Source organism: Trichoderma camerunense, assembly GCF_050948025.1.
Source record: "Trichoderma camerunense strain CBS 138272 chromosome Unknown V8C40scaffold_2, whole genome shotgun sequence".
Lineage (NCBI taxonomy): Eukaryota > Fungi > Ascomycota > Sordariomycetes > Hypocreales > Hypocreaceae > Trichoderma > Trichoderma camerunense.
The window spans coordinates 375,648-391,408 of NW_028145368.1; the positions used below are offsets into that span (position 1 = coordinate 375,648).

At 49.0% G+C, this 15,761-nt stretch overlaps 4 protein-coding genes across 4 annotated transcripts; 2 read left to right on the forward strand and 2 right to left on the reverse strand.

Annotated features, from left to right (window-relative positions):
- The first annotated feature begins 2,708 nt into the window (after positions 1–2,708).
- Positions 2,709–4,503, forward strand: V8C40DRAFT_232081 (uncharacterized protein). The gene is made up of 3 exons (XM_083213067.1): positions 2,709–3,736; positions 3,799–3,867; positions 3,936–4,503. Exons 1-3 carry the CDS (start codon positions 3,194–3,196, stop codon positions 4,200–4,202), a joined length of 879 nt encoding a protein of 292 aa, XP_083077535.1. The 5' UTR covers positions 2,709–3,193; the 3' UTR covers positions 4,203–4,503.
- On the reverse strand, positions 4,311–6,590 carry V8C40DRAFT_232083 (uncharacterized protein). The gene has a single exon (XM_083213068.1). It carries the CDS (start codon positions 6,343–6,345, stop codon positions 4,513–4,515), a length of 1,833 nt encoding a protein of 610 aa, XP_083077536.1. The 5' UTR covers positions 6,346–6,590; the 3' UTR covers positions 4,311–4,512.
- A 1,345-nt stretch (positions 6,591–7,935) lies between these two features.
- V8C40DRAFT_90521 (uncharacterized protein) lies at positions 7,936–12,095 on the forward strand. Its single transcript, XM_083223583.1, has 4 exons — positions 7,936–8,363; positions 8,421–9,902; positions 9,995–10,779; positions 10,845–12,095. Exons 1-4 carry the CDS (start codon positions 8,165–8,167, stop codon positions 12,078–12,080), a joined length of 3,702 nt encoding a protein of 1,233 aa, XP_083077537.1. The 5' UTR covers positions 7,936–8,164; the 3' UTR covers positions 12,081–12,095.
- A 1,611-nt stretch (positions 12,096–13,706) lies between these two features.
- On the reverse strand, positions 13,707–15,195 carry V8C40DRAFT_90570 (ribose phosphate diphosphokinase subunit PRS5). Its single transcript, XM_083223584.1, has 2 exons — positions 14,192–15,195; positions 13,707–14,138 (listed from the first exon to the last, which is right to left on the reverse strand). The coding sequence occupies exons 1-2, from the start codon at positions 15,104–15,106 to the stop codon at positions 13,758–13,760; spliced, it is 1,296 nt and encodes a 431-aa protein (XP_083077538.1). The 5' UTR covers positions 15,107–15,195; the 3' UTR covers positions 13,707–13,757.
- Between the last annotated feature and the right edge of the window lie 566 nt (positions 15,196–15,761).

The following is a 15,761-nucleotide window of genomic DNA, read 5'->3' on the forward strand; positions in this document are numbered from 1 at the left end:
GATGGCGATGTCGAACACCAAGATGAGACAAGAGGAGAAATAAAACAAGGATATAGAATAAGGCTTGAGGCCTCGACCAAATACCAAAGATCTCAGTATGCAGATGCAGATAGGGCGTTGGTTTTCGATCAAAAGTTGTAGAGCGTTGGAAAGTGGGTTGCGGTGGTGAAAAGGTTGGCGTGAAAGGTTGCACTCGAGGAAGCTTTTGTAGTAGGGGGGCCTGCAGCTGATCTGGCCAATTGGCTCTCTAAAATTGGAAAACCAAAACACCAAGAAGCGTGAATCTCATCGTTGCCGTGGCACTGCGCGTCGTAGAGGTCCAAGGACGGGGCAGCTCGTTTCATATTACAAGCAAAGCCGACTTACTTGGCGAGGAGGCGTGTCGAAAGGCTGCCGGACGTGTGCCGGCCCTGCGGATCCGTAAGCCCCGGCAACACAATAGCAACGTGAATTAGATGCGTAGGGAGGGCTGTTGAGGGATACTGAGAATGAATTGACAAGAATCGGGATAATTGAGTCTGATGAAATTCGTTTCGCAAGTGAACTGAGCTTGCTGCGTCCGTGTTAGCCTGATTTCGTCTCGTTATACTATTTTGCATGTATCAAGACAACTAAATACGGCTGGCCTGAATATGTACTGAGTGATTACTGACTGCAGCATGCAAAAGGCATGAATGGGTGCTATGCCACATCTTTTCAGCCAGAAAGACAAGCCGTACAGGTGCCAAGACTCTATTGTCCTTAGGTGGCCATGGTTGAGCAAGTTATGAAGCTTCGTAAAGTGAGATGGGATATCGTGCTCTCCTGAAAAAGGTTACGTCTGAATGAGTATGTTAGCAACTGAATGCCAAGTAAAAGTTTTACATAAGGATATGAATAGATATACCCTCATCATTCTTCTTTCCCTACAGCAGTAAATACCAGAGCAAGGGGACTCTCGCTTCGTAGTACTACTACAGCAGACGGCTTGGCATCAATTGTAGGTAGCTCGGAGTGATCGCAATCCCCAAGAGCTAGAATCCATAGGGCATACCAAACCGGGAATACGGAGAGCAGAATGGACAGTGGCTCAGGCCGGCTCGCTTTCTGCAGCCTTGGTGCCCATATAACGTACCACGATAAATCTCATTACAAGATCATTCATTATCGGTCAGTCATTCGTAGAAATGATGGCATTTGGATCCGTTACAGGATGAGTTCAGTGGTCCTGGAAAATTTCCGTGATATTCTGTTAGCAGTGGACTAGACTAGACAGGTAACTCAAGTATTCCAGGGAAGATGCTGGTTGACCATGGTTAGAATTGGAGTAGATGGCAAACCTCTGTAGTTCGGAAAGTTTCAGACTGCGTCTAAACGTCACAGAGGATGTGTCAACAGACCAAGCATCTTTTCAGACACCTGGCTTGCTCGTCATCAATACCATCTGAGTCAATATGGCTATACTATACTTCCATATAATCTAATTTCTGATACCCGACATGATGAGTCTTTAGGAAATTCCCCAAGTCTATCAGCGTTATGCAAAAAAAGCCAACCGTACGATGACAACCAACTGCTACCTATCACACCCAGTTAACAGACGAAAGCGACAGTTGGTTACCCCTTGCAGCGTGAGCTTCCACCACACTTTGCACGTAATTTGAAGCGGCATGGTGATGGCGTTAAGAAAGTAAAAATATAGAAGAAGCAGGTCGTAAGTGTGTGGTGCAAGATGCAGAGAGCGGAAGAAGTTGAGGGAGGAGAAAGACGAGAGAAGAGTTGAGGGAGGAAGAGATGAGAGAAGAAATTGGGGGAAGAAGAGGTAGGTGAAGAAGCTGAGGGAGGAAAAGGTAGGTGAAGAAGTGGGCACAGATAATATTTTTATAGAGGGAAAATTTTTAATCATGTGTGCATGCTTAAGTACTTTTCATCGAGGTGAGAAACCCTTATTTGTGAGAAATTGTGTGCCAGTCGGCATTGTTTAACGAGGTGGCCGGCAGCTGGCTCAGGCAACGCTCACGCTGATATCTTGGCTATCCAATCATAGCCAGTAACGAGGCTGAAGAATGACTGCTGAATGACCCTGAATAACCATTGTCGAGGCTGAAAGATCCATAACCCTCTTTTTAATCTCGATTCAGTGGTTTTTACGGTAAGCCTTATGTGAAACACTACGTGGAGGAGATACTTGAAGGACAAATCAACATCACAACCATGTGTACAGGCGTCACAGATGGACTAAACACTCTCTTGTTTCAGCAATTATAATTATGTGATTTTTTATCTTGTTCCTTCTTTTCGGTTTGTTGATCAACGGCCACTGAGGAAACAGGACAATCTACACAAATGATCATCACAAGGAGCCTCACCGGGTTCACCAGTGGAGAGTTTCGCCTTCGGGAGAAGCATCAATAGCCGTATGCATGGCCGATTCATTTAGTGATTCATCCTATACGACTACAAAGCTACCAGTGACTGACGTCCTTTATTGGGAAGTCAAGGTGAAATGCTAGTGAAGCCACCCATACCCTAGACCACAACACATAATGAATACCACTAGGTAGACTGATAATCTGCTGTTACCGCTCCTTTCATTGGATGGTTTCACATGTCAAGAAATCGTATATGCGCTAATTAACATCATGACCAATGTCAATTGTGGGTTTTGCACTCGTCCAGGCTTAAATAACAGTTGACAAGGGCCCCAAAACACCCAGAACACCGCTAGTGCCTGCTAACAACCTCAGCCTCACTCTGAAGCGTCCATTCATTCCCTACCTGATTCTCAAACGTAAACGTTACGTCCAGCAGCTACAAATCCCGTCACCTCCGCTCCTACAGTCGGCCCAAAGGATCCCAAAGGAACAAGGTCGTACATTGGCCACAGCCTAAAGGGAGGGAGCTTCAACCTTGAAGCACGCCCTTTTGCTTTACCAGTTTAGGTTACGGACTAGCATCTGATAGGCTCTAGTCGATCACTGCAGCAAAGGACAAATGGATCGCAAGCAAACCGTCAAAATCCTACCCCGCCGCCGCCTGTCACGAGCTATTTGCCCTAGTAGTGCTCCTCCATATCCAATGGGCTGGTGAAGATATAGAGCGGGACTTCCGCGTGGAGCCCGCTGACATGGTCCCTCGGTAATCCTAGAGAGGGAACAGAATCGACTGTCAACGGCCCGCGGCAGATGGGCGGCTTAGGCGGCTTGAAACTGACATGTTGCTAAAGACCGGAGAAGGCTTGGGGCTGGGGGAATGGTGTAGAGAAGGTCTATGGTTTATAAATAGCTCGTGGATGGCCCGGGATTCTGGACACAAATTGAGTTTGACCACATCACGTACTGTGCTTGATAGCTTAGTAGTTTATAGCTTGTATCACCAAGCAGTAATCCCCTCACTTCCGACTCTTCCTCAGAACAGTCACTTCATCAGACTGAATCCAGTCATTATCATTAAACGCTCTTTTCTATTTTCACTCTATCTAAAACCATACGCACTCGCAATGGCTCCCCTCAAGCCCTCCTGGAAGCAGCCCTCCCACCCCGACGTCCAAGACGTCGTCGTCAGCGGTGCCGACTTCATGACCAAGAGCTTGTCCAAAGTGACCGTGCCGCCCTTTGGCCTATTCGTCAAATTGGACTTCCCTCCTTGCACCTTGGCTAGCGAGCCTACTTACGCTACCGTTCAGATGGGCAAAGACCAGCATCTGAACCTTAACAGCGACTTGCTCTACATCAACCACTCGTGCGAGCCTTCTCTTGTAAGTAGAACCGCCGAAGCCGGATAACTTTGGAAACTTTCACAGCTAACGAGTGCTGCTAGCATTTTGACATGCGAAACATGAAGATCGTGGCGGGACCCAGGGGTCTTCAGCCTGGAGATGAACTCACCGTCAGTGGAACTTCTGCCCAGTCTTAGTTGGTCTTATAGCTGATATACCCCGTTCTTCATACACACAGTTCTTCTATCCCTCTACTGAATGGAACATGGCCCAGCCATTCGAATGCTTTTGCGGTAAGCCCACTTGCAAGAAGGTTATTACTGGCGCCAAAGACATGCCCTCCCAGCTACTTGACGGCCTCTGGCTCAATGACCACATCCACGAGCTTCTTGAGGAGCAGGCATTGCTTCGCGACAATCAACACCATGGCTCTGGATTGCTGCGCCGTGGAATTACATCGCGCGAACTGAGCGGGGAGATGGGCGGCGATACTGTTAAGGCCTAATGCTAGCGGCCTCTGGATTCAATCGTGATTGCGCGTTTGAAAAGGAGGTCTGGTAGCTCATAAGGATTCAACATCCAAAAGGCTACCACAATTGTGGTGAAGAAAAAATGAAGAAAAAGGAGGAAAAAATTGGTTTGGATTGCTCACCACAAATTTAGAAAATGATTAAAACTATATGTACATGAAGGCTGCCTGTGCAAATGCAAATGCAAAACAGGCAGCGGGGGGAACAGGGTGTACAAGAAGATTAAACATAAGAATTTCAACATCTTTAACTCACGTTGCCTTCGTTTCATCAACGCCTCTGCTGTCAGTTGTGGGCTCTGAGACTGCTTTCGATTCCGGACATTGACAATGTCTCCCTTTGCCACTCTTCACGCTCCAAGAAGCGTCGTGCATTGAAAGCTCTTGTAAACCGCCACGCTTCTGTATCGGCCATATTCCAGGCCTCGAGAGAGGCTCGTAATTTGGTCCCATTATTCAATGACTTATTGTTCATCATGATGACGCTCTTGGCTCTGTCAAGTATAGCTCGCTCACGGGCGACCTCTTCGTCCGAAGCAACAGGTCCATTGATCACGTCTGGCTCCTCATCTTCCTTCGGCAAGCGATCAGCGGGAACGGGACTCTGAGATTTCCCATCACTCATGGACTTTTCAGGCAAGGTGAATCCAAAATTCCAGTCCATATCACTGGGGACTTCACTCTCTGCCGAAAGCCACACTGAGTGAACAGAATCAGCCTCGTCAGCCACCAGCTCTTTAAATCGCACAACTCTTCGATTCGAAGACACCCCAGAACCAAGATACGCTAGGGTGACGGCACTCAGCCACGAATCCCGAGGTGAATCTAGGATCCAGGTGACATTGATAGACTCCCGAAGATTATCTACCAATGCAAAGGACCATGGATGCGGGACAACGCCAATTGTAAAAATATTAGGAGACTTGCGAAGGCGAGAAGGGGTAGAAACAGCCATGGGAGACGCTACGCATGGAAAGCAACGAGGTAGATTAGGAGGGCATGTAGATGGCATTGGAGATGCAGGGCAAGAAGATAGAGACTTAGCAAGCTTCAAGGCGCCGGCCAGCATAGCTGTTGCATGCTGCGGGTGTGGCTTGACGATCTCGATGCCCTCGGGAAAGGTATTCTGCCAGGCAACTAGAAGGTGATAGTTGATGAGCTTGTTCAGATTGCGGAGAGTTTCCGCCTTGTTTCCTTTGCTGATGATTTGGGCATACTTGTTGTCGATGACTTTGGCGCTGTAGTAAGCAAGCGGTGTTGTTGTGTTGTCTACTGTGATGGCATCATCTGAAAGCGCCGCAGTGACGCTTGTCACTTTGTCTGTACCTTCTTTCAGCAGAATGGACTGGATGGCCAATCGAACATCGGTTTCTTGTCCAACGAGAAATGCGTCGTCCAAATCCGCCCATTTCGTCAAGTTGGCATATTCTCCTTGTCGTAGGAGCAGTAGCAGTGGATCCTGTCGTGGAACCATGGGGAGGACTGTGAATTCCGATAAGATGCCTCCATTGACAGTGTCCCAAGCGAGCCATCTCATGAGATCTTCTCTCAGCTCAGACGACGCTGCCATTTTCCGCACTTGCTCGTAAATAGGATTGCTTTTGGCCTCAGCAGCACCCAGGATAACGGGACGGAACCCTTGCGCCCACCAAGCACGGCGCCATGTTAGTAACAGCTCTTTCTCGGCATCTCTTTCGTCTTTTGTTTTCTTTATGGTCTTATCATAGTAACAATAAATTGGCCGTCGGGCCTTTAGCGGAGGAAGCAGTACCCGCTCGTTATCAAGCGTGATGGCGCTAGAATAGGGAGTCGAGAGCCCTCTCTCGTCAGCCAACCAATACGAGCCATTGTATTCGCGGCTCTCTTGATGCGGCGGTGATTGTGGCAATTGTGATGGGCGGGAGACTTCAGGTTCCTTGGGAGGCGCGTCACTAGGGCGAGGGCGAGAGATGTTGTGCTCGTATGCAGAAAGGCCCGGTGAGGCTGGAACAGCCCATGTCAGGCTGCCAATCAGGAGGAGCGCAAAAAGAGACAGCAAGATTAGCAGCGCGGGCAGGCGACGAGGGGAAAGCCGAGAGAGCGGCCAGCCCCAAAGCGTACGAGTAGACGGCTTGAGCATATCGGTGGCTTGCACAAAACGTCCCGTGCATCTGGTCTAGAAGAGGGCCATGCAATGCAGGCAGAGGCGAGATCGGCAAGCTGTGGCGAAGGTGGCTGAGTCTTGGGACGTGTTAACGGGAGTTTGAGACTGTTTTGACTGGCTGGACGGCATAGCATCGCCGGCTACTGTGAGTCCCGACGGCTCGTGAAGGCCATTGTGCGAAGCTGTCGTCGTCGTTGGCTTGAGGATGTCACTGTAAATGCGCGAATCTGGGAGTCAAAGTGGCGCATCGGCGCGTTCGGGTCTAGGTACGCTGAAGTTAAGGCTCGTACTAAAATAAATTCCGCTGAGCCTCCCCACCGCCTAGCGGGGTTACAGTTGGTGTCCGTGTACCTCCCGCATTAGCATCAGTGATAGAGTCTTGGGTTCAATTGATTGTGAGACATCCATAGGCAAACAGCCGAAGCCACACGAAAGTGTATTGAGCCTAGAACCCTGAGATGCGCTACTGGATATAGAATGAATCGTCCGGGCAGCCTTATTTTTGTCCTTAGTGCCCAAACACCAAACTTCACATGTCCATGTTGACTTTGACCACATGCAACCAACACACTTGATTACCCAAGTACCATTTAAGTTGCTGCTGCCAAAAGTACCAGGTCTGCGTGACTTGGATGCGCCGAATCACATGCTGCCAGAGATCCATTCATCACATCAGCCATGTCCATCGCAGGCAACAGCCCCAGACACCCCACCAAGGCTGAGTCCCTGTTTGTGTTTCTGCTGTGGCGAGTTCGTATTTCCATCTTTCTCCAATTGATGATTCGTTGACCCAACCTTGGCAGCCTTGAATTTGAAGCTTTTGGGTGCTTGGAGGCACTTCGGTGGTACTTTAACATCTGCGTGTCGTCGAACATTTTATGAATCACCTGCGGCTCTCCCATTTATCCTGTCGTGATTCTGCAAGCCGGCCAGCAAGCCAGCAAGCGGCATTCGAATGATTCATTCCTCGTCGGCCTCCGGATAGATTAAACGCAACAGTGAAGGATCCTGCATGCAGTTGGGCAGCATACGTACTAGCACACGTCCAAGGCTGCTCAATGGGCACCTCTGCGCCAGAGAAGGCCTTGAACTTAATGATATTATAACTGAGGTCATTGGGTGCACGTAAGTACCTGACTCCGGTGCTACTTATACCTCTGCTGCTGCGCTGAGCTGTGCTGTGGTCACTCTGCCCTCAACTGTCTTTGTAATGGAATGGTGCCGCCTAATTTGATTGAATGTATTGATGTGGTTTTTGCTTCTCGGTCCGTCAAATGTCATGCCAGTACTGATCTATCAAGCCAGAGCAAGGTTTTCCGCCTCGTGCAGTTTCCATCTCCCATTGGGCTCGGAAAAGTACTAATGTAAGGCCAAATGCAGTTGCTCAAGCAGGTGACTGGCTGCTACACTTTTGTGATTCTCTGACGCTCTTCGACGCTTTTGTTCTTCTTCTTCTTTCTCTCTTTTCTCGCTTTTGCTCCCAACCATCGGAATATAAAAGGCCCCAAGAGTCGCCCGGCACAACCTTCCAATTTTCTGCCGCCACTTGCCGCCAGCCCGGCGACAAACCTCCTGAAAACGCAAACTCAGCACACGCAGAACCAGACGGCATTTGATCCTTTTTTTCTCTTTCTTCTACTTCTCCTGCCTCTCCATCTCCACCTCTACATTTCTTTATCTTTCTAGTAATACAGACTTACAACGGCATCACCAGCGTGGCCTCGCTTCGCCATTGTATCGCATCGCATCGACGACTGTCCGATCGCCAGAAGTGGAGCGCACCTCTTATGGCTGCATGTCGTCAGACGTCGTGCCTTTGAGAAGCTCGTCGATCATGGGCCTAAAACAGTTCAACCAGGATATATCCGCATCTAAAGCGATTGAGATCAATGGAGTATCCGACATTCGAAAAGGAGACTCAGATGGCGAGGTTGTCTTTACCTGGTCTCTCAATGACGATACACCATCCCTGGTTATCCAAATCCTGGTCCTTGGTAAGTGCCAATATTCCCAACCACCACCTTGGAACTTTGGGTGTTAAAGCTAGCCAGATGTCGATTCCTATCCGAAAAGTTCAAGCGTCATGATATTCACAGAATCCGAACATTCCATGGTCGATGTCTCTTCTCTTCTTGAACGTCTGTCGGCGTCTCTTACAAATAAGGATGTTCAGACCATCATAAAAGCTGTTGCAGAGAAGCTTCTTCTCAAGGTAGAGACCGGCGCCGAAGATGATGAAAGCCCCGAATCAGATGCCGAATCAGATGATGTGTTAGACTCATTTGATGAAGAAGAGCTGGAATCACTATACGAGGACCATATGAACGAGTACTCTCTCTCCACAACTTCAGCCAGGCAACGTTTGGACCAACCTAGCGGCACTCCACGTTCGTTCGCTCGTCTAAAGAAAGATTTAAACATTGCTCGATCAGCAGGTATTTCAGTGGGAATTTATCCCAGAGGGCCAATTCGCGAGGCTGAGTTTTTCTCCCTCTCTCTCCGAGCAAACAAACTTGGTATCCCTGAGCATGCTCTAGAAGCATGGGGCCTTGAACCTCGCGATTATGTAGTTCTTTTGTGTAAATTCTCATCACACTATCCGACTATTTCAGAATTATTAAACGACGACGACTGGAAGCCTCAGTTCCGGTTTGGCAAGTGTTCAAAGCCTAAGCCATCCACGGACACTGCTCGCTTGGCCTTGAAGACAGTGTCTGATGCTGTTTTGGATAACCAGAATACCTCAAACAACAAGGCTAAAGATACCAGTGGAAGCTTTGTGCCTCTTTATATGTCCAACTCAATCAACATGCTTATGAATAATGAATTTTTAGCATTGTTAAAGTTAAGACGGAGCGAGGGCTTATCCTGGGACACGGCTGTGGATCGCCTCAGATCGCTCGCCAGGGGTGAATTTTCTCGGAATGCAGTTGCTGGCGAAAATGGTACATCAGACACTCCGGTTTTCGAGAATACTACAGTGGACACTCTTGTTTCAGAAAACGCAATACCGTCATTAAGCCATGACTATGCTTTGGATCAAGATGAGAACTTCAGCCTTCCTGTGACCGCCATGCAGCTTGCACTTCGCCGCTTCGCCCGCTGTACAAAATATTGTATGGTGTGTCACAAAAGGCTAGAAGATGAGTTCGAGGCTCTCAAACCTTACGTCTGCCATGAAACTTTGTGCATTTACCAGTTTACGACTCTTGGATTGGGCGCAAGCATTGAGCACGAGATCGTCAGCAACCCATATGTCGTTGACATTCTGATTAGCTTCTTCGCTGCGGCCCTTGGTAGCCCTAGAAGTCTACGAAACTTCCCCGTCGGTCTAGGTCTAAAGAGCGTCCCCACTGGAGATGGTAGTGAAGCGGCAGTGCAGACCGTTGCCGAAGCCTGCTTTTACAACAAGACGATCCGCTTCGACCCAAATGTTCATGCAAGGATGTGCCCAAAGATTAAAGTCGGCGATTTGCTCATGGTAGTCATCGGGGAGGAAGCCGACATTCCAGTGGCATCGCTAGTCAACGGACGTAAGTAATTGACCATTTTCTGCTGCCCAAGCATCATTCGCCCTTTTACAATCTGTTGAATCCAACATCTCGGTTCTAATGCTGTTACTTAGATCACGAAAGACACGTTTGCAAAGTAACACACATTGCGGACTATTTGTACACATTTGAGGTCCTCTCGACACTTTCGTCACCGTTAGGAGTGTTGCCTCTACCGGAAAACGAACGGCCTACAGAGGTTTCGAATACAGAAGTGGAATGGAAGGAGGTCACGATTCTTCAGTACACCGGTGATACTGATAATCTTAACGAGACTGACCGATCGGTCGCTCTGGCTATGATATTACGCAGAATCCCATCCGTTTTAGACATGAGGACATATCTGTTAGATAATCCAAGCCAGCGCCTTCCTTCGTGGGGTCGTCTTGATAAGGACTCACTTACTCTTCTGCAGTGGATCATATCCTCGAATAGGTCTCTAATTCTTCAGGACGACGCAGTACCGAATCTATTCAAGCCAGAAAAACAGCCCGGTGATCTTCAATCTCAAGTCACGGCGCCTCCCAACCCTCCCGAGCCTCCCAATCCTTCCAACCCTCACAAGGTGAATGGGTTGCAACCTCAATGGATGCAGTTTCGATTCTTGCAGGGGACTCCAGAACGAGAACGTCTTTTTATGAAAGAGATTATGGCCGTATCACAGTCTCGAGGAGAACAGAAACAATTCCCTACCATCTTTGCATGGCATGGTAGCAGCCTTCAGAATTGGCATAGCATTATACGAACTGGTCTCGACTTCAACACTGTCCAAAATGGGCGCTCCCTTGGAGATGGGGTGTATATGAGCAGTGATTTTTCAGTGAGCCAGGGTTACTGCAGGAAACAGCCATATGCTGTAGTAAGTCCATGTCTACACTTTGGCAACCATACCAGAAGCTTTGACTGACTTCTGCTATGCAATAGGAAACCAACTGGCCAAATTCCCTACTCAAGCCTTTTTCTGCCATCAGCATATGCGAGGTCGTTAATCGATGCGATGAGTTTGTGAGAACAGCACCTCACTACGTGGTCAATCAAATCGAATGGATTCAGTGCAGATACCTATTCGTCTCTGTAGATCCGACAGTGGAAGCGATCCAAGAGCCATTTCCCACCAAGCCCACAGAAACATGCACGGGATACGTGCCCCAGCAGCCCACGAGGGCGCTCTGTGCTTCAAGCCATGTCAAAGTTCAGATCCCCTTATCAGCACTACCATCTAACCGTCGGCACCTTGGCCAAAGCAAAAACACGGCCAGCGACCGTGAACCAGGTGGATCATTGAAAACGCCGGAAATAATTTATGACAGCGACCATGGCGACACGGATCACGAATTTCTTCTGGATTCTGAAGAGAATCATGCCGACGATGTTGTAAGGCGCTCAATTAAGCGCCGAAGTTCATCAATTGCTTCAGCAGATAGGAGAAGTCACAAACTCAATACGACAGCATATGCTCATAGGCTACCTGATGAGAATTCCGTCGCGCGATTCACGACTGACTTTGTGCCTGGCAGCCTAGATCTGGAGTCTCTCCCCAAGCTCCCGGCTCCGAGCTGGGCTTCAACTTCTCCAACGGCACTCAAAACGCTAAACCGCGCCATCAAGGAAATGCATGAGATTCAACGTCGCGAAGACCTCGCATCTCTCGGGTGGTATATTGACTTTGACAAGATAAGCAATATCTTTCATTGGACAGTTGAGTTGCACAGCTTCGAAGTCGACCTTCCACTCGCGAAAGACATGAAAGAGAAGGGGTGCACCAGCATCGTGCTTGAATTTCGTTTTGGTGCCAACTTTCCCTTCTCCCCGCCTTTTGTTCGCGTTGTACGACCAAGATTCCTACCATTCTCCCGGGGAGGAGGAGGGCATGTCACGATGGGGGGAGCGATTTGTTCCGAGATGCTCACAAACTCAGGCTGGTCGGCTGCGATGACGATGGAAAAGGTCATTTTGCAGGTCCGCTTAGGATTGGTGGAACGGGACCGTCCAGCAAGATTAGATCCGGCAAAGGGGATCAATGATACCAATGACTACGGCATCGGCGAGGCAATCGATGCTTACCAACGAGCCGCAAGGTTACATGGTTGGCAGATCCCTGAAGACCTTGCGACGATTGGAGGCAGCTGGATAACTGCGGCAACTGAAGGTGATGCGTAGCTTTGCTATGCGCTCTGTCGTTTTTTTTTTTTAATGATTACGACTGTTAGAGGGATAAGCGAAAGAAAGCGAAGGGTTTGGCGGATGGATATGATGTGATGAGAAATGATGAATCAGGAGGCAAACACATATAGATTGCGCTGAGATAGATGAATACACCTTAGATGACTTTCTCTTTTCTGCCACTTGTCTTGTCTTGCTCTTAAACAAGCTGTGTATACACGTGTTTGGCACGGAATAGCAATCAATCTTACCAAAAGGCTGGAAGCAAAGGCCTTGGTAGAGGTTAAAAATGCTGTGAAAATTTATGTGGCATCATGGTGGGTTTACTCCAGATTCAACGTCTCGGGAGGGTTTAGAAATGCTGTGAAAAGATATGCTACTGGTCGGTCATTACCCGAAGTGCCTCGCCTTACTATTACAATATCATTCATGCCAATCTCACAAGGCTAACGTAAGAACTCCGAATAATCAGCGTAGATAACATCTTACACGTTACCATCAATATATCTGTGTGCAATAAAAGAAGCTTTGGAAACCGCCACAAGCAAACATACAGTAAACAATTCAACCAGCCCAGGGCAACCTTTCTCTCTCCATTTCCAGCTCGTTAGAAAACCCGAACACGGCGTCAATGAGCAACTCACTTTGTCAAATCAACTGCTTCACAAGCCACAAGCCCTCCAAATCACATGCAAATATGCCACAATCAGCTTCACATACATACACGCATACACAGAACGAGATACATATTAAAGAAGTTTTTGCTTTCAATTTTTTCAATTCTTTTTTCTCATACATATTTTTCTGTCATGGTTTTCCAAGTTGGCATTTACTCCCTACGGCCAATTGAATCCAAAAATATTTACACAATATGTGTTTTCCTCCTCGTCGCCGAAACATGAAACTAGCACATGCGGCGCGCAAGCACACAAACGTTCCCGGAAATCCTCAAGTCTACGATGCCATTTTACTTTCTATATGGTTTTTTCTCAATATGTTGCCCAGGAAAGGGCAAGAAATAAGCAGCCTCCCAGATATTTTTGAAGAGAGCTACGGGTACATACAGCACTCTAGCAGCTCCTTCGTTGACAGTATTGTCGATGATGTGTGTAGCAAAGAACAAAAGGAAAATACCATAGTGAAATGGTAGGCGACAGGGTCTACGCGCCTAGCTACGCAGCCCTGTCAAAATAGCCAAAACAAAGCTCATGCCGCAAATAAAACTCCCTTTCTTCTCGCACATAGATCCTCTCAGAGATGTTGTGTGAGGCCGGTAGTCAGGCATTTGTAGAGGCTTTGTCTAGTACGGCCAATCGAGTAGATTCGGGAAGAGCTGAATACTCTTTTGGCGGTGAAAACAAGAGAACGGCCACACCTCTTCCATAAATAGCCCCAGGTGGCAATGAAGGCTCAAGGTTTGTTTTTAAAATCGAGTTCAAGGCCACAGGGGTATTGTGAAGTAAGGGAGGAGGAGAAAGAGGGAGAGGGAAAAGAAGAAGCAAAGGCAAAACAGGAAAAAAAAAACAGCCCAGACCAAGTGACCCTCAAAAACTCAACCGCTCCAGCAGATTAGCCCGTCTCCGTTTGCTCCCTCATCAGCACTGCAACGATACCATCGCGAGCTTCATGGCTGATCCATCAACACAAAATTAGCGTCTCTCCGTCCAGCCCAACTTAGGCAAGTTGGAAGAGTACGCTAATAGACTCGCCGTGGTGGACGCGGCGGATGGCCTCAGCAAAGACTGGCGAGATATCAAGCACTTCCAACTTCGGGCACAGACGACGATGCTCCTCCTGCGGGACCGAGTTGGTCACAACGACCTTGTCAATGGCGGAGGCATTGACGCGGGCAATGGAATCTCCACTGAAGACGCCGTGGGTGATGAGGGCGTAAACTCTAGTGGCGCCCTCTCGCTTCAGCAGCTTAGCAGCGCGAGTGATGGTGTTGGCCGTATCGGCAAGATCGTCGACCAAGATACAGACCCGATTGGCAATGTCGCCAACAAGCATCATGCTGGCGTTGCGGTGGTCTGTAAACTTGATGGGACGACGTTCCTAGAGGGGGTAAAAAATGAGTCTCGAACAAGAAGATCATGGAGTCATATTACCTTGTGAATGAGTGCAAAGTCCATGTTGAGGCTGTCTGCGATAGCAGTAGCTCGCTTTGCACCACCTGCGTCGGGCGATACGATGACTGCCTCCTTGTAATCGGGGATGTGTGTTTGGATATAGTTTTGGAGGAGGAATTTGCCGTATAAGTTGTCGACGGGAATGTCGAAAAAGCCTTGATATTGAGGGTCGTGGAGGTCCATGGTAATGATGTGATCAGCGCCAGCGCAAGTAAGAAGATCAGCAACAAGAGTGCCGGCCTGGGCCACCCATTGCTTATAGCCAGGCTTGGGCCGGAAGCCGTTGATGTTGGTCTGGTTTTCGTAATCGTGAGTCGTAAAGCTTCGTTTTGTGAGGTCGGGGTAGACTCCATTAGAGCCAACGCTGGAGAGGGTGTCTGATCGCTTTGGCAGCGAGTCGCCATTAACTTCTCGGTGGCCATTCTCAGAGTTCTTGGAGAGCTTTTCGGTGAGGCCATTAACCCCATTTGAGAGGCCGGCGCTTCGCGGTCCGCCAGGCCGCGGTGTTGGAGGGACGCTCTCGAAAGTATAGTCCTTCTTGGAAGAAGACTCGGAGGACCTTGATAGAGGAGCGCCGGCTTTGTTATAGGGCCAGTCAGGCTGCCTCGAGTAAGGGAAGAGAGGCACAACAGCGGTGACGCGCTTGGCGGAGCCAATTTTGCAGGCCGAGATCATGATGCAGAGGTCGATGAGGTTGTCGTTGACATGGCCAGAGCCAGACTGGATGATGTAGACATCTTTGCCACGGACAGAGTCCTTGATCTCGCAGCGACTCTCGCCACCAGAGAACTTTGACAGGATGCGGTCGCAAGCCGGGATACCAAGGAAGTTGCAGACGTTTTCCGTCATCTGCGGGTGGGAGTTGCCTCCCAGGACGACAATGTTGCGAACCATGGCGACAGCGTCAAGCAACACAGCAGTGATCAAGAGAAGAGCCTTGAAGACTAGACGAAGGCTTCCAATTGAGCAATTCCAGAGATATGGAGGGGTCGCGTGAGGGCTTGAGCGATGCTCGTTTTTTCAGCCAAGACCCGCCGTCCGTGTGGGGAGCAGAGTTCCAGGCCGACGTCAGATGCAAAGCCGTGGTCCAGAGATCTTTGCCGATTGCGGCCGAAGTTGGAGATGCGGGAGGCGACGGAACGGAATCACAGAGCAAAGACCAAGGCGGCGATGGCAGAGCCTCGAAGCAGCGGCAGCAGCAGCAGAACAGCGCAAAGATGCTACAGCAGCATGATGATCAAAATGAAAGGAGAGGAGAGATAGAAGAGGGAGAAGGAGAAAGAGAAGAAAAAAATGGAGGAGAGAGAGGAGTGAGAGGCTCTGAGTCAGGACGCCGATTCGACGGCTAGCAGGAAGGCGGAACTCAAAAAAAAAAAAATCTGATGCGCATTGGGAAAAAAAAATTGACCTACCGCATACCGGCCTGCGTCTGTTGCCGAGACGTGCATGAGTGGGGTCGGGGCAGGCTTCAGCGAGATGCAGTTCAATTTCAGGCCAACTGCAGCAGCCTGGCAAACCTGGCACAGGGGCCAAAAGCGCTGTAACTGCA